The sequence below is a fragment of the Manduca sexta genome, chromosome 6 (assembly GCF_014839805.1).
Source record: "Manduca sexta isolate Smith_Timp_Sample1 chromosome 6, JHU_Msex_v1.0, whole genome shotgun sequence".
Classification (NCBI taxonomy): domain Eukaryota; kingdom Metazoa; phylum Arthropoda; class Insecta; order Lepidoptera; family Sphingidae; genus Manduca; species Manduca sexta.
The window spans coordinates 4,960,409-4,982,980 of record NC_051120.1 but is presented as its reverse complement, the minus strand read 5'-3'; the positions used below and the strand labels follow the sequence as shown (position 1 = coordinate 4,982,980).

At 35.5% G+C, this 22,572-nt stretch overlaps 1 protein-coding gene across 1 annotated transcript; it reads right to left on the bottom strand.

Annotated features, from left to right (window-relative positions):
* Nucleotides 1–15,771: 15,771 nt before the first annotated feature.
* Nucleotides 15,772–19,261, bottom strand: LOC115455994 (glucose dehydrogenase [FAD, quinone]). The gene is made up of 4 exons (XM_030184840.2): nucleotides 19,111–19,261; nucleotides 18,424–18,566; nucleotides 17,931–18,070; nucleotides 15,772–17,428 (listed from the first exon to the last, which is right to left on the bottom strand). Exons 2-4 carry the CDS (start codon nucleotides 18,563–18,565, stop codon nucleotides 16,139–16,141), a joined length of 1,572 nt encoding a protein of 523 aa, XP_030040700.2. The 5' UTR covers nucleotide 18,566; nucleotides 19,111–19,261; the 3' UTR covers nucleotides 15,772–16,138.
* Between the last annotated feature and the right edge of the window lie 3,311 nt (nucleotides 19,262–22,572).

The window sequence follows — 22,572 nt, the reverse complement described above, 5'->3', positions numbered from 1 at the left end:
AGGCCAGCGTGGTGGACTAAGGCCTAATCACTCTCAGTAGTAGAGGAGGCCCATGCTCAGCAGTGGGCAAGTATATAATACAGGGCTGATATTATTATTATTATTAAGCTCAAAAGCGGTATCTCAAAAAAAATATCTTGATTTTATATCGTCAGATAGCTTAAAGAAATACCCATCCAATAAACTTACTAAAATAACGGTATCTTGTTTAGAACTTATTAATAAAAAACCTTAAAAGAGTTTCTCTATCTTAGTTTTACACACAAAACTATATTTACAAGACTTCAATTATATTGAAATAAGGTTTCCTTGACATACCGTTTTATGCGCTTAGCACGGCACTATATCCGCTCGGATAGCGACCACCGTACAGGTGTTAAAACCCGCCATAGTGGCCCACGTAAGTGTGTCGCTTTCCGGGATCAGCCTGTGTATACGGTTCCAACAGGCCGGCATAATTGTGTCGACTGTCGAGGGGTAATCATCTCTCGTCAGTCGACACTATTGGACTCCACTCCACTTACCATCAGGTGCAGTGGGATCACTTTGCTGTGCACGTATGAAAAAAAACAATGATTAACAGTCGCAGTAGAACATATTGTATCACCAAATTACATCATTTATGTGTGTAAAATAAAATAATATCGAGGCACCTACAAATTTCTTGTCCATACAGCAACTAAGTAACCAACACGGCATAAAGTTCTAAATGACGAATATAACCAAGGTCTTGCATACAATCCCAAAGTCGGTAATATTGAATTTTTCTCCTCAGTATTGGCTTGGAATGGGCTGGTACATGAAATTAGTCACCCTTATACATGGAACATAACATACGTATATAAATAGCTAATAATACAACGTTATATCATTTCATCAGTCGACATTTTATTGGACCCCACTACACTTGCCATCAGGTGCAGTCGAGACACTGCCAAGTGCGTATAAAAAAAATAGTTGGGTTTGCGGCATTGGCAAAGAGTGAAATTTTCCGAAAGGGATCACGACACAAAATATACTTAGGTACAATACATGAATGCGGTTTGCAAATCGTTTTAACAATTCGATTTTATATAATTACGAAAGGGAAGGCGACAGGAATCGAGTTATATGGACCCATCGCCACGGGTTTGCGGTCTGCACGTAAGTAAAAAAAAATATCTCAGCTATGCGAGCTAAGCTAAAGCCAAATATTCCCTTCCAACTTTCATCCTCGCAGATTTCCGATACAAAAAAAAACAAAGAGGCATCACTCATTAAACTAGCTTAAATCTTTTCTCTCAATTTTACCTTAGTACTTAAGACATTTACAAAATGCGAATCTAAAACCGAACTATAAAATTACATATTTTTTAACTGCATGTTACTTCTATTATGGATAATCGTAGGTGGTGGACACCAATTCGTCCTTTAGACGTACAGCTAACAAAAAACTAAAATCAAAATGAAACAGACTGCACCAGACTAAATATTTATTTTTTTGTAGACACTTTTAATTGTAAAGAATGCTGGCAAAATGTTTATGTGAAAATTGAACTGTTATAGAAATGTTTATTTATGTTAATGCAATTTAATTTGCGCGGTATTTCTATGAAACCATATTTTAGGTTGTCAGAAATGCGATTAGAATATTTTAAATCGTACAACTATAACGATATGACGGCGCGTCTCATGAAAGTCAACGTCAAGAGTGACACCGTCAGTCACTCTAGCGGAGCGGTGGCGACGGTAGCGGGGCCGACCATCTTTACTTGGCTTTTGGTGGTACAGAACAGCCAGCGCACCACGTTTGCGACGAATCGCTACAAAACTTGTTAATCAGTGTATCAGTGTTATAATGAGTTGAAGGCCCTCCTGCGCTTTCAGATATGTAAATCTTATTTGTATTATAAAACAATAGCAACGTTCAGAAATGTAGTTAGGATACGGATCGGGAGAGGGCTGACCACGTTTGAAAGACGAAGACGTTAGGAATCGGATATGTTGCAGAGTAATAAACGCCCTTAGAATTTATAAACAGAGCAGAATTTATTTACTGTTAGCTGAGTTTTACGCAACATCTTATGTATCACATTAATAGCATTTTTGTTCTCTCGTCATTTTCCATTGTTATGGAAACTACAACGACATTTTCTCTATAAGCCAGCTAAATTGATATAATACATATAAAACCTTCAACAGACGTCAAGGCGTTTGTGTCCATCGATGGTACATCTGCTTAACATAGATAAATTATAGATTGAGTGGGGGTTAGCAAGAGCTCCTATTCCACCACCAAGACAGTGCTTTTACCGACGCACTGGTGGAGTTCTAGCGTGTTTATTTGAGGTCCCTGAGCTTCACCAAGGTGCAAATGGAGACCTAACATGGCGTTTGAAGCCGGTAAAATGTGGCAAACCCTGTTTACTACTAGTAGGTGGGGATCCAAGAAGATGTTCTCCAAGAAAAAAAAAGATACCAACAGCCAAAATTTAAAAAGTAGTATAATTATAAAATGTAGGTAGATATTGTAATTTTGGCTTTGCGGATGAACAACACATCCATCCCCCCCGTGACCAGGAAGGCTGCAAAGTCTGCGAAACGTCGAGAGAAAATAAAACATTAAAACCGTGATAAAATCAGAAAAATAGTTTAATTTTAATGTCGAACATTCGCGTAGACATAAGAAATCATTATAAAAAAGTTACGGATCTAGGCCTCCCAGTAATTTGCTTCCGTGGCAAGTATAGATATTTTAAAATCCGATTTTTTAAATAGGACTAGCGTTGTTCAGAATGCGTTATGGATCGATTTGTAGCGCAAAGGATTTTCATGGAGACAAAGCTAGTAACATCGAGTTTCATAATATTAGAGTCAAAGACAAAGCACTAATACTCGTTACAATGTTATCTTACTAGTTGACAGTGCTGTCGTAAATGAAACCAACGGCTGTTGGATATTAGAATTGATTTACGATGTCTGTCAGTTTGGATATCTATTTTGCTGACCGTAGCAATTAGGACACAGGATAATGTCAACTCGGGTTGGATAAGAATTGTTCTGAGGGGCTAAATAATCGCTATTATTTGTTCCATGCAGATATTATTTTGCATTTTCCTTTTTACTGTGTAGTTTTTTAAGATAAATATTTATTTTTATAAAATACCGGCCAACACTTTTTTTGTATCAATTAATTTGTTAACATGAAATACTAACAATGAATTAATAGAAGGTGTTTATACTCATTGCAATTTTATTGTTATTGTATCTCAAGATACCGAAACTATAAAGTTAAGAAATTAAAGCCTTTTGGTGAAACAATCAACAAAATAATTTAATTTGTATGAAAACTCGCTGCATTTTATGCTATAATGGAGAAAGAAATCCATGTGTTCGAATGTCTACGAAGGCTCGTACAACATAATACTAGTTCATGTTCGCGGCTAAAGATAGATAAGTTAAGATATTGTCTTATGATTGAAATCAAACAAAGCACTATGTGGAATTAAATTTATAAAACAAAAGTGAATAGAAATCTTTATCTAATAAATAGTAAAGTACATACATAAAGGGTTTATCCAATAAAGAAGCAAAATAAAATACATTCCAAGCAATCAGCATATCGGCCCATTTAAATTATTACCAAACACAATTAGAAAACGCAATCGAACGTCGTTCGATGCAAAATGAACTTATGCAAACTTAATTGAAATAGCGTATGTAACACATTGTAATTAACATAATTTATTCACAATAAATCTTTGCTTTACACTCTCGTATTGCAATTAAGACGATCCTTTTATCAGAGCCATTGTTTATTCCACTTGGGTCTTGTGTTAGCTCGCGAGAATTCCCGCGATAAAATCGGTTTGGCGCCTTTTTCAGTGTTGACATTCTAGTAGCTGATAGGGTATGGTTAAAGTGCTCACGTTTTACTAATGATTTACTATTTATAATAGAGAATATTTATCTTGGTTTTGTATTTAAATTGTTTTTTTTACTGTTGCTATATTGTTTTTTATAAGCTCAATGGACTATGTTAAATGAAAGGTAACTGAAGTTCTTTTCTAGTATTTATATAGATTTTTCGTAGAAGGGCACAATTTTACATGAATAAAATGGAGTAAGGAGTATTGAAATTACTGCGTAGCTTCAATTTTGACTTTAACATTTTAGTTATGATGCTATAGTTCATTAAGTATCATAAGTCGGTTATTTCTTCCCTACTCCTCTCACACTCTAATACGGCCAGTAAGATACGACATACATTAATATTCGAATAAAAAAACAATAACTAGCTAACAAAAAAAAATATAGTATCCACTGCGACCGTGATCCTGTTTCGAAACCAAATAGAACATGTAGATAGTCACGCGGTCGTGCCGACATAGCACGTAGTCGCGCTGGGCGGCGACCAATTTAGCCGCTAAGCTGCTAATTAGCCGCGAAGGACCGTGAAAGTGTTCCTTTTTCAAATCTTTATCAGCTATCCTTTGTTATTTATGTCCTTATACTATCTGATCTTATTATGCTTAGATTTACGTGACGTGAGTAAAGATTGTAGAATACTGATGATGTTGATTATTGAAAATTCCTTGTGGAGTTTTAGTAATAACATAATTATTAATTAGCTGTTCAACTATTAACGATTTAAGGATTTTGTGAACATTAAAAATTCAGTTTTCTTTGACACTGATATTATTTTCTATTTTTTATGGTTAGTTTTACATTCCTAAACTTAAAACAAAAACTAAAAAAAGAACTATTACGCAACAAAGTTTTTCAATTGTTGTTTAAAAGCTGAACGGACTATGATTCCTTTGCTTACATAATTAAAGGATCAATGCTGCCAACATAAGCGGCACAAACTAGGCTTTCTCGAATCGATACATAGTAATTAGCCCGAGCAGTGTGCGCGGATAGATTCGTCCTACAGTACATATCAATTCTCGTTTGACGTGTACAACAGTCACTATAACATTAGCGATAGTGGAAAATTATGTAATTTACTTAAGTGTAGGCTTGGCTTTAGACGTCTCATCCAATATAAGCTAGGTCCAGATAAACGGTACTGTTTATTCTCTTAAGTAAATATCTAAATGAAACCGTTAGGCATCGTGCAGACGGTGGGAACTTGAGGAGAAACTAATAGTTGTTTCAGTACGTTCGTGGCCAGCATTAATTTTTGTGTTTCTTATTAATAAGTTAACGTATATGCGGGACATTATTGTTCTTATTTTAAAAATGGTAAAATCAAGATGTTGAGATGAATAGGTCGATTCTTTGCAGGTGGTAGGATATATTTTTATTTTATATCCGCTCGGATAGCGACCACCGTACACAAGGTGTTAAAGCCCGCCATAATGGCCCTCGTAAGTGTGTCGCGTTCCGGGATCAGCCTCTGTATATCTGGTTCCAACAGGCGCGCATAATTGTGTCGTCTACCGAGGGGTAATCATTTCTCGTCGACATTCTATTGGAGCACACTCCAGTGTGAGACAGTGGAACATTTTTTTAGCAATGTGAAGTGTAATTCATTATATTGTTATCTATGGGATTATTTGAATTTTGAATATTTAGAATATTTTCCCCCGCTTTGTTTCCTTTACATGCATACATGATTTTATGGAGTTATGGGTGTTTATAGACACCAGATGACCCATTTCCACGTTCTAAATGACTTTTGTGTCGTAAAACAAAAAAAAGTGTAATTGATTAACTTCTATCCGTGATGAAAGGCTACAGCAAGTAAGAGAGTTTGTGTATCTGGGTTGTGTTTTCACTAGTGATGGAAGGAATGATAGTGATATAGATAGACGTGTGTGTGCAGGGAATCGGGTGAATGGGGCGCTGCACACTTTTATGGGTAGCTGTAAAGTGTCCAAAAAGGCACGACTGGCTGTCTATAGAGGAGTGTTATTGCCCACTCTGATGTATGGTAGTGAAAGTTGGGTATGGCAGAAAAAGCATGAAAGTAAAATTAAAGCAGTGGAAATGAGAGCGTTAAGAAGTATGTGTGGGGTGACTATGAATGATAGAGTGCGGAATACTACGGTCATGGATATGTGTGGAGTGACAGAGGATGTAGTTACAAAAATTGAGAAGGGTATGCTAAGGTGGTTTGGTTGGTTTGGTTTGCATTTGGAGAGGATGGATGATAAGAGACTGTCAAAGAGGGTTTATAAGGCGAATGTGGAATGAAGAGCCGGTAGGGGTCGACTGCACCGAACCTTCGAATGTCAGATATCTGACATTCTCAGTAAAGGCCAGGTCAAAAGTACCCGGAACCGGAGGGAATGCATGAAAGGATTAATGAAGGTTGAGGAAGCTCGAGAAGTATGCCAGGACCGTGCAAAGTGGCAATCTATAGTCTCTGCCTACCCCTATGGGATAAAAGCGTGATGCTATGTATGTATGTATGTATGATTAACTTCTCGGAAATAATGGCGCATGCATACTTGTTTTCTTCAGGTACCGTGACGTCACAACTTTTTGACAGTCATCCCACACCCAAAATACCCGACCACCAACACACGTACCGCCTTTGATACGATTCGCGTCCTATGATCATCTTGATGTATGAGTTTGGTAAACATTCCCTTTGTTTCAGACATTTCTTTTGTTCTTGTTGTGTTAATGCGGTCAATAAAACTGTTTTGATGTGGCCGGCGGTTCGCTTTGGAGTGGTATATGTATTTTTAATAGGCTACCGGCATAACGTACCTTTTTTGAATTTGGAACTTCGCGCCATTTTCGAATTTGGAACTGGTATAACGTATTTTCTTGGTTATTGTCAATCGCATAAACTTCAAAGTTCATAGCAAACGCTTACAAAACATTTTGTAGGTAACAGCTAATGTGCATTCAACCACAAAAATAGCTGGACAAATTCAAAATTACAAATCGCCTTAAAACTTTTGTGTCTTTATTAGCAAACATTTTTTCTTTAGTAAATGAGAAGAAATACTGTTTACGTACTGGTGTTTGGAAACATGAAATACTTACTACAATTTATAAAACAGCCTTCATCAAGCACCTCTAACTTTTCTAGTTATTTGTGTATTTTTTGTGAATTATCGTTCGCTATCGGTGAAGGAATACATCGTGAAGAAACCTGCGTCAGAATTTCTCCATACGAATTTCGAAGGTATGCTTGCCAGTATTATGCAACCGTGGTGGACTAAGAACTAACCTCTAAGTAATAGGAGGCCTAGCAAAGGAACAATATATAATACAGGCCCGATATTATTTATTAACATAAATCACAATTGATCTAGAACAAAATAGCTCAGTAAATAATTTACATACATCCGTCCATTCCTCGGATATCGTTTGCCGCTAATCATAGACGCTGACTCACGCGCCGACAAAACCAAAATTATTGTATTCAAATTCGAATACATTTCCTCGGACTGCGTCGGCGCTTTCATTGACAGAGGAAGGATCGCTTTCGCTTTGATATTTCAAATATGGAGTAATGTTTACTACACATATTTTAAAATGGTAATAAGGCACTACCTCTGTTTCACGAAACTCGGTCGAAAACCATTGAGATCTAAAGCATCCTGCTTAATATAACTAAGATTAATAAAACAGCATTTAAATACCGCAGTTACCGGTGGTAGGTCTCTCATAAGTGAGAGTCTATTTCTGCCGCCAAGCAGCAGTGTGTAGTCACTGTTGTGTTCCGGTTTGAAGGACATTGTAGTCAGTGTAACTCCTGGACATAATAAGACATCTCATGTCTCAGAATGGAGAGAGGAGTGGAATACCAAACAATACTCTGTAATTCAAGGTGTTGGATGATGTTTCTACTGTTTATGATTGTATTGCTTACCATCAGGCGAACGGCAAGCTCGTCTCGTCATTTAAATCAATAAAAAAAACAAATATGTCGCATTTTATTTCACTTAGGTCACCTAAAAGATGGTCTAGAAAAACAACATTGTAAGTTTATTTTCAGTTGGTCAAAATTACTGCTTATATCGTATTGCGTAGAAGACGCATAATTTGCTCCAATTTTATAGAAAATAATTAACTTCACACCTTTGTAGTTCAGAGGAGCAATTACCAATCGACTATTAATAAGTGGTAAATACAATCTTATTTCGCTTACACTCTAATTAAATTTTCATGCAGTGAAAGTGTTAGAACATGTGTGTACAGAATAGGGTGTTTCCATTACTGGATGTTAGAACAAGCTAGCTTGACTGACTTGAATTTGAGTTAAAAGAGCGTAGCGTTAAACTGGACCTAACATTCGACATTGATGACATTGAATTTTATGTATTTAGATAGATTGAAATTCGTAATATGAAACTTTTTTTTTATTCGGAGGGCGAGGGTGTGACTTCTATTAGTTTTTTTTATTCTCGTTCAGAACCTTGAACGGTAAATTTTGGTTTCTCCGCGTCAAGAATCCAGGCTACACAACTGACGATACTCAATAATAAAGACGCTAAAACTTTAAATAATAATGACATTAATCAATATATTGGAGCTATAGACAAAACATACATCCAAATAAAAAAAAAATGGATTTTATCGCTGCTTTTTATATACATAGATTTTCTCGCGATGATTCGAAGACTTTGCAGCCTTTATGATCACGGGACGGGACAACGATAGAATATATACCTAAATTATACGAAATTTAAAAAAAACCCGTGACGTGGCGGTCCGCTCGACGCAGAATGAACTCGCAGTATCTTGAAGTCTGGCAGCAGTCTGTAGCCCAAAAGACCGCCTTTAATTTCGATATCTAACATTCAACTTTACTATTTTTTTCATTTATTTTATTTTCAATATAAATTCTCTTTCTTTATATAAGCAAATTTAATTAAGTAGTAATTAAATATTCTCATGTACCTTGACTTATCATAAGTGCAACTATGTTCGCCTACGTGATGAATAAAGCATTTTATTTATTTATTTATTTGCGTCAACATAATATCATTATACCTACAAAATCAAATACCACGGTTAGGTTAACTCTACGCTTCAACCAAGTGCTCAACAAGCGACCCCACGTCGTAGAAGTAAACAAATCTCAGTCGTATCTGGGTACAGTCCAAATTAAATAGATAAAGTGCTGTCATTGCCGTACAATAAGAGATGGACAATTGAATAACGATTTTAATGCGCACACGGTGGACAGGGGGACGAAATGTGGTGATGGGGGCTTTTATCGATAGTTTTGGTACCAATGTATTTTTTGTAGGGATCTTTTATCGATATCGGTGGAAGTAAAGCTCTGCGTTTTTAGTAGTCTAATAGCAAGAGACTGTTCATAAAAAGTAGAAGTATCAATTAATATAGCATGGTATAATGCGCTTGAGATTTTCAAACTTAATTTGTCGCATTATGCCTACTAATTATATTGTACAAGTTAACATTAAAACATAGTTAACGCCTTTGCGGTACTGCATTAAACATAAGTGTACCAACGCTTATTAGGGAACAACCTAATTAAAATAGGAACTTTTGCAGACGAAAGAATTATCATCTAAACAGTGTCACATAGTGAAAATAAATGAAAATTTATTACTCCAAAAATCTAATGAAATTAACTAAAAAAAACTATCGATATATTTCACATCGACAACCCAAAACCCTCTGTTGAAATTGAAGGGCACTTATCGTAGATGCACAAATCGGTACGGGTCGAGTGGATACGGGGCCGTTATCAAACCTCCTTGGGCTGATACCTGAACTGAATCAATCCGGTTTGAACCAGATATATTGTCTTTGAAATTTTAACTGTAACTATTGTGGATTGTACAGAGATGTTTTGACTAATATAAATCATAAATGTTATTGGACTGCTGTTGATGGCATAGTTGTAGAATTGCAGTAGGACTGCCGTGCTGAGGTCTAGGGTTCCAACTCCGGGTTAAGTGATATTGGATGTTTGTATTTGGTATTTCTATAAGCGCATACCTGAGAAATTCTCTATGGGAATTTTCGAGGGTGTGTGAAGTCTACCAATCCGCACTAGGCCAGCGTGGTGGAATAAGGCCTAATCCCTCTCAGTAGTAGATGAGCCCCGTGCCCAACAGTAGGACAGTATATAATACAAGGCTGATATTTAGATATTATTTTTAAGCGCATCATGGGCCTTCCAGTGGCAAGATTGGTCGAATTATAAGGGTCGTGGGTCGAACCTGGATGCGATTGGAGACCGAAAAACGTATACGGGAGAGGCCTATACGAAGCAGTGGGACTATGGGTTGTGGATGATGATGAAGGAGATAGGCTCGCCCCCTATCACATCATGGGACGAAATACACATGGCACTGTGAGTGCACTAATTACTCCGCTGCCTACTCGTTTGCGGGTAACGCGTGTGACGGCTTTAGTGGCGCATTTGTATTATGAGTTGTGGTATGTCTGCCGCGGTGTCTCTGGTTCGATCTCCGGGTTGGGTTGATTTAGATTTTTATTCATCAGCTTGCAGTCTGAAAATGTGCCCAGTATATAGCAATAGCTTATCCCTATTATCTTTTATCCTACTCTTATTCATATTATAAATTAAGTAATGAATAATTTACGTGATTTTTAGAATCTAAATAAAGTAATTTTACAGATTCAATAAATTGTTTCATTTCATGAGCATCTTCTTCACCGTTAAAGCGAGCGATATGACACAAGTAATACATACATAACTAATAACAAAATGTCAGAGAAGTACCATATCTCTGTTCGAACATGCGCCTTCCAGCATTCGTTTTTAAATCTAGGAACAAATGAAAACTATAGAACTTATAGCCTGACCAGGAAAATATCCGTCACTTTTGTTTTTTCGTTTTAAAGTTACGTTATTAATATAAATTTAAGCTACACGGCTATCGCAGCTATTCTTCAAATAGAACGCCCGTAATTACCAAAAATACGGATTCGCCGTTATAGTTGGAATAGGGCCCCCTTAAGAAATTACATTTCAGCCCTTGAATCGTCCACTGCTGGACATAGGCCTCCTACATTGAGCACCATAGGGGCCAGTTCTGGGCCGCCTCATCCATCGGACTCCGACGGCCATCACCAAGAAATTAGTTCCATATTAACCCAAGGTTTTTTATTTTACCAGTCAGGCTATAATCTTTATATTAGCCTCAAGTCCATTCCGGTTTGTACCTTTATGTTACAACTGAGTTATGGAATTTAATGCTATGACAGAGATAAGTCGAGATATGATTTACCGGTCTCCGGTGAAATATGATTGGTAAATACAATGCTGGACGTTTATGACTTTATCTCCAACAGAGCTGGCAAAGGATGTGCAGTTAGGTTTTGCTAACGGTATTTTCATTACGTGATGTAATAGGAAAAAAATCTTAATTTTATATAGTAAGTAGAGTTAGCATAAAAATGTCATCCTGTTCATGATGACCGAATAAACAATAATCGTTAAATCGTCGGTCCCCAAGAATAAAATCCCATCTGCAAAATGCTTTAGTTGCAGTATGGTTTCAAGTTAAGTTAAAATATAAATGTCATATAATATATGTATGTAAAATATAATTTTATTTTCAAATTTTCTTTCAACGTTACGAAAACTGTAGCATTTGTGATCACGGGGGAATTGTCCCCCTCGATAAAATTTCGAAAAAATGGTTTTATGTCAATGTCGAACATTCGTGTACATAAGAAATCAAAGTAAGTTATATCAATAGGTTATAATAAAATTGATAATTGCATTATTTCACCTTTGAATACTTCTTGTTTTTATATTTAAAAGATGTTGCTCAAAGAATTATTGGTCTTAATAAAATTGCTAAGACTCTGCCAAATATATTTATTAACTATCTAATCTTTGCCAAACTTCTACGACGCAATCTCTGTCTCTGGAATTAACATAAATCGCATGTAACCAAAGCCGCAACCAACCTCTAGTTATGCTTTATCTCAGATGATAAACGATTGTAGATTTCACATTGTCTGCTGACCGTCCCGTCGTCACAGCGTGATTTATCATTTATCGATGTATAAATCTAACTTTCTTCGCAAACGCAGCTGCTTTTTGTTTCGTAAATTATGTGTAATATTCGGGTTGAAATATGTAGAGATATAATTAATGGTCCGACGGGAGATGTATCTGTTCCATTTTTAAAATTAATTAGTAGGATTTAGTTCTTTTTTAATATAGTTTTATTTTTATTTAACGCAAGCAAAGGTATGTCTGTGGATTAACCGATTTCAATGTCAATTTCATACTAATTGCATTTGAAGTGGACATGATATCAGTTGACTCATAATATTAGCAACAGCAGTTCGCACATAATATTACAGTTTCTTATTACTTCTTTATTAATGGCTTTTAGTACTACAAATAGCTTAAAATCCTCCGATATTTATTTTTGGTTCACCAGCAGGTTATACATTCAATTTACACAGGAATAGTTTATTATTACTATATTAAGATGACGCCTATATAAATAAGTTTTTAATTTCTGGCAGACAGAGCAGCGGTAAAAACCTGTATAACAAATACATTATGCACGAATTTGAAATGTTTTGACGTTCATATGTCTTATAAATCGATTCGTCAGTATGTGTGGGGTGTGAGAATAGAGATGATTTCAAAACGTTTAATATTAATAGTATGTAACGGGTGCAGGTTATGGTAATTCAACTTTTATCAATATGATAATGGTATCATTGCCGTACAGCCTCAATGTATCGTTGTGGCTGTGGAGTTCTGGTTTCGATTGCAAAGTCGTTATGTTTGTTAGTTTAGCTATTATGTATGCCAGTTATTCTATTTTTGAATGCAATGTCAAACTATAGCGTCTTGTTCCCGGTTTGAAGCATTTATACGCTTTATCATTCATAATAATAAAATTTATTGTGAACGAATTTCCTTCTTACCGATATTATTAATTTATAGACGGTTTGAAAAAAATAACACATTTCATAAAGTATTCGACAATGAGTTTCTTCAACGCTAAAATCAGCTTCCAATTTTAAAATATGGGTTTCGTAATTTGAAAACAAATTGAAATCAGAGCAGTTTTAAAAATCGATCAATCTCCTAGAACTATATTTTTTATCTCGATAGCATTTAATCGATCTAATTTTAAAATATGAGTTTCGTAATTTGAAAACAAATTGAAATGAGAGCAGTTTTAAAATTCGAACAATCTCTAGAACTATATTTTTATCTCGATAGTATTTAATCGATTCACGATGCCGAGTGGACGATGTTAACGACACTAAAACTAAATAAATAACTGCGGAGTAATAAAGTTCCTTAAATTATCCATCGTCGAGTTTGAAATGTCTTTTCAGAGTGCCACTGAATTGGTTTTATGTTATAATGTGAACGAAATGCGTGTCTTGTTTGTTTATTGAATATTTTTGACGTGTTATTTGGGACGGAATGTATTTGCTTCTTTTGATAATTGGTTTGTTAATGACATATTCACTATATCTGGAAATGTTCGCTTTGAAACCACGTCGACTATAAAAAAACATATAAAATCTGCAATATTTTTAACCCTACTAACCAAAATCATGATATTATAAATATATATTTTTTTTAATTTTAATTAAGCAAAATTACTATCATCTAAAATTCTGAGTAGATCCGTCGAAAAACTCTATGTCACAATAAAAACCCCCATTAATTTTTACGTCCGGTGTTGCAAGCCGAGAATAATATTTTTCTATCGTTATACGTGCGGAGGTGTTTTATGTTCTGCCAAAAATGAATGTTACGTTGTCAACTTCTATAAAAATACTAATAAACGATAAAACGGGCCAATTAAAATAACCCATTGCCTAATTAAGCTTTTCTTGAAAGGAGTTTTAAAGGAATTTTTATTTGTTATTTTAATAGCCAGCTTTACTTTTTTTATTTTCGCGTGGGTGAGTTTTGGTCTACGATTTGTTATTCTTTTCGACTTAGTAAGGAGTGAAACTGTGGGTGAAAGAAGTCGTGGGTTCAGTATCAGATTTTAGTGCATGTATTTTTGACTTTTTAGATTTATAGACTTACTTCCTACTCTTACTAATTATAAATGCAAAAGTTTGTGTAAATGTTTAGAATTTGGTAAGTATTAAACTCAGAAATAAATAATTAGTTTTGGATCAAATTTGGTATATGGATAGACTATGATTAACACGCAGGATACTATTTATTTCAGTAATTTTTTCCGAGGAGAATTTTTTTTTCCTTTTTTTTTCTTCCAATTTTTTAAGTCTACCACTTCAGTCTTCCCTAAAGATCCCTAAATTATCCTGTGCTCGGTCAAGGAAAATCGAAGGTCTTGAGATAGCTGTCTAGAAATAGGGCAAACAAAACATTATCAGATTATCTTTGTAAGACAAAATATGTAAAATATGACAGTTTTTTCAACATATTCTGCATACAATGCTGTGGGAACCGAGGTGTGAAGAATACATACATTTTTATCGCTCACGTAAAATACTGGATACGTTGTTGCAATTTGAATCACATAGTCGATTATTGACGATATCGAATATATATCGAATACAAATAAATGGAATTGAAGTGTTTGTTTGTGATTCTAAAATGTTGGCTTTAAACCTTATATTCCCTTTCCCGCGTAACAAAAAAACTATAAAAACAGTTTTCATTAACTTGTTTGTCTGTCTGAGGTTATAATATCTGCAATTGATAATATTATTTCGAGCTAATATTTTGCTGACGAAAAATTGGAATTATCGATAGAAGCAAGGACTGACAGAGAAGTTTAGATTTAAATAATTTTGCATTAAGTTTAATTATTTTATGGTTGCTCAAGTGTTTTTCCTCTTATATATCAATAATGGGTAACATAAGTATATTTTTGAAATTTAAAAAATATCACGCGGACAGAATCGCAAACAAAAGTTAGCTAAATCGATGACAGATATACAAAACTATTTTCGTTTTACGATGAATTTTTAATATTTGCATATCCGCCGAAACTTATTGCAATTCACCATTCGACGGATACCATTAACGTGTTATCTCGCTGCACATCTCTTTTTATCGATATATACTGCATACTAATATCGATAACAATGGAATCGATTGAAATTTTGGACGGCGACCGGTCCGATTTTATAACCGGTAGCCTATTTAATAAAAACGCATTTATATTGCATTGTTGTCTGGTTTTGCATATCGATATTTCGTAATAACTTACATTCAGTTTTGTACTGGTACTATAGAGGTACATGCCCCTTTTTAACCGACTTCAAAAAAGGAGGAGGTTATCAATTCGACCTTATTTTTGTTTTTTTTTTTTTTTTTTGTATTTTTGTTACCTCAGAACTCGCTCGTTTATGAACCGATTGGGAAAATTATTCGAAAGAATATCTCTCCAGATTGGTCCCATAATTTTTTTTTCAACATCGCTTCAGTAGTTTGGTTTTAAAACAAAAAAAAAATAGAATAATTATGTCGTCCAAGTAAAAAATAAAAATAATTTTAACAAAAAATTAAACCGCCTTCAAAAACCACTGAAAACCAAAAAATAATTTCACATAACAGGTATATATTGGATACCAATTTTGGAGTCGGTGCCTAATTAAAATGCTAGTTAAGCTATATTTGTTGCATAGTCCATCTATGAGCAAAATTTCTTTCAAATCAATTAAAAGGAGTTGATTTGCGTTTGCTACTAACAAACATACACAATAAACACACACAACAAGAGACAAACAATTCAATGGCGCTCTTTTGCTGTATTTAATATTTTAAGGTGTGGGGATATACACATGATATCATGGTGTGGTCACCACAAGCAGAGACAGGGTTTGTTTCTTTAAAAAAATAAAACTAACTTTAGACTATAAAGTATATTTAATAAAATATATAGGTATATATGTATATATATTTAATAAAAAAATGCCATAAAAGTACATAGCCCAGTAATAAATCACGCATAGTATTTGAGCGTCTTAAGATATACGTATTCCATAGGCCTTTTTGATCTCATCAGCGCCTTTCTCGGCCATCATGATGATTGGCGCGTTTGTGTTTCCACTAACTATCTTCGGCATCGCACTCCCGTCTATCACTCGAAGGCCTTCAGTACCGTACACGAGGAACGAAGCATCTACTACACCTGCTCCCTCAGGCCCCATTGCACACGTCCCTACAGGATGCCACAAAGTAGTGACCATGTTCAAAATATAGCAATTCCAAAATTCAGGAGTGTTCATCATTAAATCCCTTACATTGACTTAGAGAACTAAAAACTGTTGCATTGATCTTTCGCATTTGCGTTGTATTTAAAACAGTAAGAAAATCTTCCACAATCTTCGTATGTTTATCCAGATCGTCTGGGTCCGAGTAATAACCATTATATATGAGTGCTTTCTCCTCTGGGTTCTTACTTTTCAAATAAACCCTTCCTCTGGACTTTGGATGAAGTAGAGTGTTAAATACAAAAAGTAGTTGATTTTTCTCTCCGATCTGGACTAATTGCTCACATATATCATTTTCATATCTAGTAACATAGCTACAAGCAAGCAAAGTTATCGGAGAACCAACATCCAACGGCATGGCTATGATTTGATAATCAGGATATGTTTGTGATTTATTCAACGCCACGTGTCCCGCTAGTACAGGATTAGGATATTTGTCTAGATTTTTTACTATATCAACATTATCAAGCAACGATGAAATATTCTTGCCTTTATTTATAAATATTGGAACTGTGGAGTGGTCCTGGAGATTTTCGCCTACATTTGGTGCATCGAGTAAAACTTGTATGCCCATTTCTTCCAAATGTTTTTTGGGTCCGACGCCAGATAACATTAATAATTGTGGACTGTTAATAGCTCCACCCGAAAGTATTACTTCTTTATCAGCGGTCAGATTTATAATTTTTCCGTTTGGTAGCTTTACCTCTACACCAATTGCCCGCATGTTTCCATCAAAAAGAATCTTCCTGCAATAAGTGTTTACCAATACTCGCAGATTTTCACGGTCTTTTATAGGTCTAAGAAATGCAATCGACGTGCTCTGTCGAGTCTTATTGTCTATAGTAAATGTAGGTAAAGAGTATCCTAGCTGATTGTATCCATTAGTATCGACTAAAATTGCATGCCCATTCTCCTTGAACGCTTCTAAGTCGTTTTCTACTTTTCCCTGCCAGAGTGGCCGAGTAACGCCTAGATATCCATCTGTACCGTGTAGATCAGCTGAAGGGCTTGCCAATATTTCCTTTGAATGCAGGCGCTCGCTCTTTATAAAGTAAGGTAGTACAGAGTCCCAAGACCATCCCTGCAGTCCGTTTTCTTCCCATTCGTCGTAGTCCCTCTTATTTCCTCTAACGTAAAGCATGTAGTTAGCACCACTGGAGCCTCCGAGCATTTTGCCTCTGGTGAGGTGTATGTTCTTTGATTTGTGCGCTTGGCTTGTGTATCCGTCATCGACTGTGTAATAGTTCCAGTCTTCGAAAGAGTAGTCCACGAGTGAATACAAACCCGGTACCTGGAAAATTTGTGACAAATATAATAAAATTGTTTCCCAATTATATTGTATGAGATGTTATACCATCCCTCACTTAATATTATTACACTAGACTGAATCTCTGCACTAACCACGCGAAAGAAAAAGACGCCTCGTACGCAACTTCTCGAGGGCCAATACTCGGCTGGGTACGCTGTCGAGGTCTGAGGCTAATTTTTCGCTCAATACCCTAAGTACTGATGCCTCAAGTTATTTCCCAGTAAATGACACTTGTCGCCCTTTCGGCACGTAGCCTACGTTAGTAGAGGCAACAAGTGATAAAACTTCTTCAAATGCAAAACCTGCTGCAACGGTTCCAGCGAGCAGTCACATTTCAATCTCAGCCAGTGTATTGGATGTCGAATACGATTAACTGTAGTAACAGTTTAAAGCGCAACATTTCTCGTCAGTCGACTTTATATTTACTGTAATTACCACTAGATTTATAAAGTTACTTTACTAAGAAGAAAAAATTGTAACTCACTGTAGATTCGATAGAGGGATAGGTCCCTGCCTCCACGAGTATGACCGTCCAGTTGCTGATCTCAGTCAGTCTGTTGGCCAGCACGCAGCCCGCTGAGCCAGCGCCTATTATAATGAAGTCAGCATGTTCCCCGGCTGAAACTTTATGTAAAGCAAATATTAATATAGCTATAACCTAAAGAAAGTATATGAGCCTTTACTTCTATTATTTTTATGGGTATTCTTAGTACCTGGACTATAACACTTTAAGTAATTAATCTATTGTGAAGAGAATGTTGTCTACAGATTACAGCATAAGCGAATATATTACCTCGCAAAAAAGCCGTAAGAGGTATTTTTTTATTCCAGGAGACTCCACACAATCTTTGAAGAGGATAATACGTAGCTACAAAGACTTTCAAAGCGAGTCTTGGGCAATTGTAAACACTTAACCCATGGTAACGCCTGTAAAGTTGCTTGCCATCAAAAATAATTATAATAAACAAAAATCCAACCTTTAGACGAGTAATCCAGAGGGTAATCTGAGGCATTCGAATTCAGAGTCGCATACAAGGCTAATGCAGATTGTATCAATCGGATTAGAGGAGTCGTGAGGACTACCTCTAGAGCGCTTGACAGAGAACCAAGAAGGTCCATCCTGTGTAAAAAATTTCAAATAGATTGTGAATTTTTTTTTTTGTACTAACTTAGTAAAATAATATGTTATGTTATTGTATGTTTGCATGCCTGCTGGTGAAATATTGCTAAATAATTAATGTTACAATATTTGCAAACAATAAATGATTTGATTTGATTTGATTTGAAAATGGACGATATTAATATATTTTTATAACAGAAATGGGCCGCGGTCGTTCTGGCCGGACTTGCTGCTACACAATATATTTGTCATAGCAATTCCAAGTCCAACAGTGCGTTTACGTATTATATTGTTTAATTTCGTATGAATAGAAGGATTACTAATGACCTCAATTAATTCTCTTTTCTTGCAAATCTCTGTTTCTTTTAAGGCCAACAGCGAAAGAAAATTACTATGATTCTCCTGATATTGTGAGATTTTATGAGAGGCGAAGGTCACTCAACAAGCACCTACTTCTACCCTGGATTATGTTTCTAGAAAATATTACATAGTTGCGAAATCACACTTCTAAAAATTGTCTTTAAACGTTTAGGTATGTACTTACTTGTAGCTTTTGATATAATTGGGTGTGTGTATCTTGTATCGCCTGATCTCACACTTTATAACTTTAGTTTAATAAAATATAGAGATACTTTTCCATGAAAAAAAATGTATATCCACTGTTTTGTCTAAATCTTAAATAATTTGTGCAGTCGCAAATACAGCGGGATTCATTTATACCCCAATTGTCATCATTGACATGCTGTAAAGATGGTGCAGGTAAACAATTTTTATAATTGAGATAATAATTTTATTATTTTATACGAGTAAATATCGTTAATTTTGATACAGCTTCCAAGGAAAGGTGAAAGAAGGCAAACTGCTTTAATCCCGTTTTTTATTAATGGGTGATAGAGCGATTATGAGTCATTATGCAGTGTCGGTCTGAAGGAGGGGGGGGGGGGGGTGTCGCGATCCCCCGGGGCGTTACATGCTCAGCCTCGAACGTAATCAACATAAAGATTTTGCCCAAAATTTACTTGAACCTAAAAAAAGTTCGGCGGAAAAATATGGTGTCAATTTTTTTTCGCCTAGGTGACTCAGGTTTAGTATAAACATTATATTTCGTTAAATGAATAGTTCAGCTTGATGGTAAAAGTATGTTGAAATTTTTGGTTTATAGCTTAACTAGCAATTTTAATTAGGCACCGACTCCAAAACTGGTATCCAATATATACCTGTCATGTGAAATTATTTTTTGGTTTTGAGTGGTTTTTGAAGGCGGTTTAATTTTTTGTTAAAATTATTTTTATTATGATACAATTTTTAATAATACTATACTCTTTTCTCTTTTCATATTAGGCTACTACTTTCCTCAATATAAGGAATAAATTAGATTTAAAAAATATTTAAAAAGAGAACTCTAGTAGTGACTGGCTTTATATCAAAGTAAGTATTAAACTTTCTTTTATATTAACCACGTATATAATAAGTCGCTGTCAACTCAAAACGCAAATTCATAGTTAAGACGGGACTACGTCTGTCGGGTCAACTAGTATTGTATATTTATTTAAAGTTGAAAATCATAATTATGGGTATTCTGGACCGACCTGCTTTTATCTACTTATTATATCTGTATAATATTTTGTAACTGTTTTTTGTCGACTCTACATAAATATAACCTTAAAATAGACGATGAGCTTATCATCTTGCCATTTATAATCATTTAAGTACGTCTTAAAGTTATCTATATCGCCAATAGTATTACTGATACAGATAAGATATATCCAGTTATAGGTTTTGTGTTAATTCTGAAGATTTTTAATGTTTATGTTGATGTTGCGTATTCATATACAGTCTTACTTATAAACTTGTTTTAGCGTTAAGAGGTGGTTAAGAATTTCTTAAATAGCTGTCAAACATCACCGGTTTCCTAGTTTAAACCTTATTAACAGGCAAGATGGCGGGTTATAACTTACAGCTGATCGAGTAAATTTGTATTTTAACTAAGCATAGCTTTGCGATTTTTTTATAAATAAGACTGATTATTCATAATGGGACCATCAACAAAAATAGATTAATTTATGCAAGCCAAACATTAAGATGATATTTAATTTATTCTTTCGTAAATATACAAAAAAATATACTGTTTCTTCAATCCATCGTTCTGCCTTTATTTCACAGAAATGTAGGGCCAGCACAATTTTTTTTAGATTTGACTGAATGTTTGCAAATTTTTTGTAACTGCTCTTTGTCGCATCTAGGGATTGCAATCCGGTCCGGCGGATCCGGTAATCCGGTGGATCCGGTACGTTTTCGTTGCCTACCGGATCCAACAACATCACCGGATTCGGTGGCTGGTTCCGATATATTAAGAAAAACTTAATTTCTCTTATCAAAACCGTGCGAAAGTACTAAAAAACTTAAGAAAAAATACTTAAGAAAGAAATGAGCGCTTATGAAACTGAAGGAGATAGAGGGAAATACTTGTATCTAATATATGACTTTTTGACTTTAGTGAAACCCACCAGTGTTGAAGCTGAAAGAGCTAAGAGCGTATTTCCAACAAGAAAAGTGATTTGTGCTGTAATGAATGCATGGGTATAGTATCCATAAGCTGTTGATTTTGAAAATTTTAATTTGGATAATAGAAGAATATGATGTTGATTTAATTTAGTTTTTATGAACGGGTTTAACTTAATTTAAACCATAAATAATTCACTGTTGTTTGTAATCTTTGAGACTGATTATTATATAATAACTGACTAATAATTATAAATAAATAAGAGTTGATTTTCGCACAAAATCGTTTCTATTTTTCCCCGTAGATTATTCCTTATATTATGCCATGAAGTTAGAAATATGCGCTATGTTGAACACCCGTAATACCAATCCGGATCCGGCGGAATTCTCGTGATTCCGGCTGAATCCGGCCGGATTTAAGTTTGTACCGGATTGCAATCCCTAGTCGCATCCAACCTTTGCTTAGGTATTAAAATCACTGATGGTGTTCGAAAAATTGCACAAATTCTTGCCATTCCTGGGAATCGAATGCAAGATTTTTCAATCCACAGTCAAGAAGATGACTATTGTGTCTAAATATGTTTGCCTGGATTATGATAGCAATTCCTATCATTGTTATTGTAAAGCTAATGCCTTATTTTCAGTCTCAATTTGCGTAAACAAAGACTTAATCTTATCATAAAGACAGCCGAAAATTTTGAGTGCTCAAAAGGGAAATCCCCTATCGTGATATGATACAGGTAGAAAGGCTTCGGTAGGCAACGGCTTGGCTGTGCATGGCATTGCAATGTATATAGACGGCGTATGCTTACCATTAGGCGGAGTGCTTGCTCGTATGCTAAGACAATAAAGACTATGACTGTGGAATGGTTGCCAGCATACGTGATCCCTCCTTCCTATAACTTGAGGTCCTTCAAACGGAGCAGAAGCAATTATGCAGGTCGGCATGACTGTGCCGAGCGTCCAGAGATGCTTGTATCTTTGGTCGGTCGGCATTTTCTTTAGGCTTCACTTTGCTTAACATCAGGTGCAGTGAAGCCACTTTGACGAGCTAACAGAAGCGGATTTAGGGGGAGGCGAACCGGGCAACCGCCCAGGACCTCGCGCCTACAGGGGCCTCGCGCGCGGTGCTTCGGAATACATTTTTTACGATCTTACTAAACAAACTGTTAAAACCGAGGAATTTTCTTGCGTCGTCCGGGGCAACGCGTTGTATTTTTGATTTCGCCTGGGGCCTCGCGCCCACTAAGGCCGCCACTGCGAGCTAATATAAAGACAAAGGTAAATGATTCATTTAATGCTAGTAATTATTAACATTTATATTTTACCAGGTAATAATATATTGTATTATCTCTGAATATTTAGGTTATAATATTTTAATTTGGCAGCTTTTGTGGAGCGTGATGTAGTCACGAGGAAAAGGTAGTATGTATTTCATGGAGTTTTAATGTTTTTTATTATTTTTTACAAGAATGATATGCGGATATCTTGACAAACATTGGTG

Coding starts and splice junctions, on each gene's coding strand:
- LOC115455994 (XM_030184840.2), bottom strand. CDS start 18,565: ATGGACCTTCTTGGTTCTCTGTCAAGCGCTCTAGAGGTAGTCCTCACG. Junction 18,071..18,423: donor TCTGGATTACTCGTCTAAAG/GTTGGATTTTTG, acceptor CTTTACATAAAG/TTTCAGCCGGGGAACATGCT. Junction 17,429..17,930: donor ATCCCTCTATCGAATCTACA/GTGAGTTACAAT, acceptor CAAATTTTCCAG/GTACCGGGTTTGTATTCACT.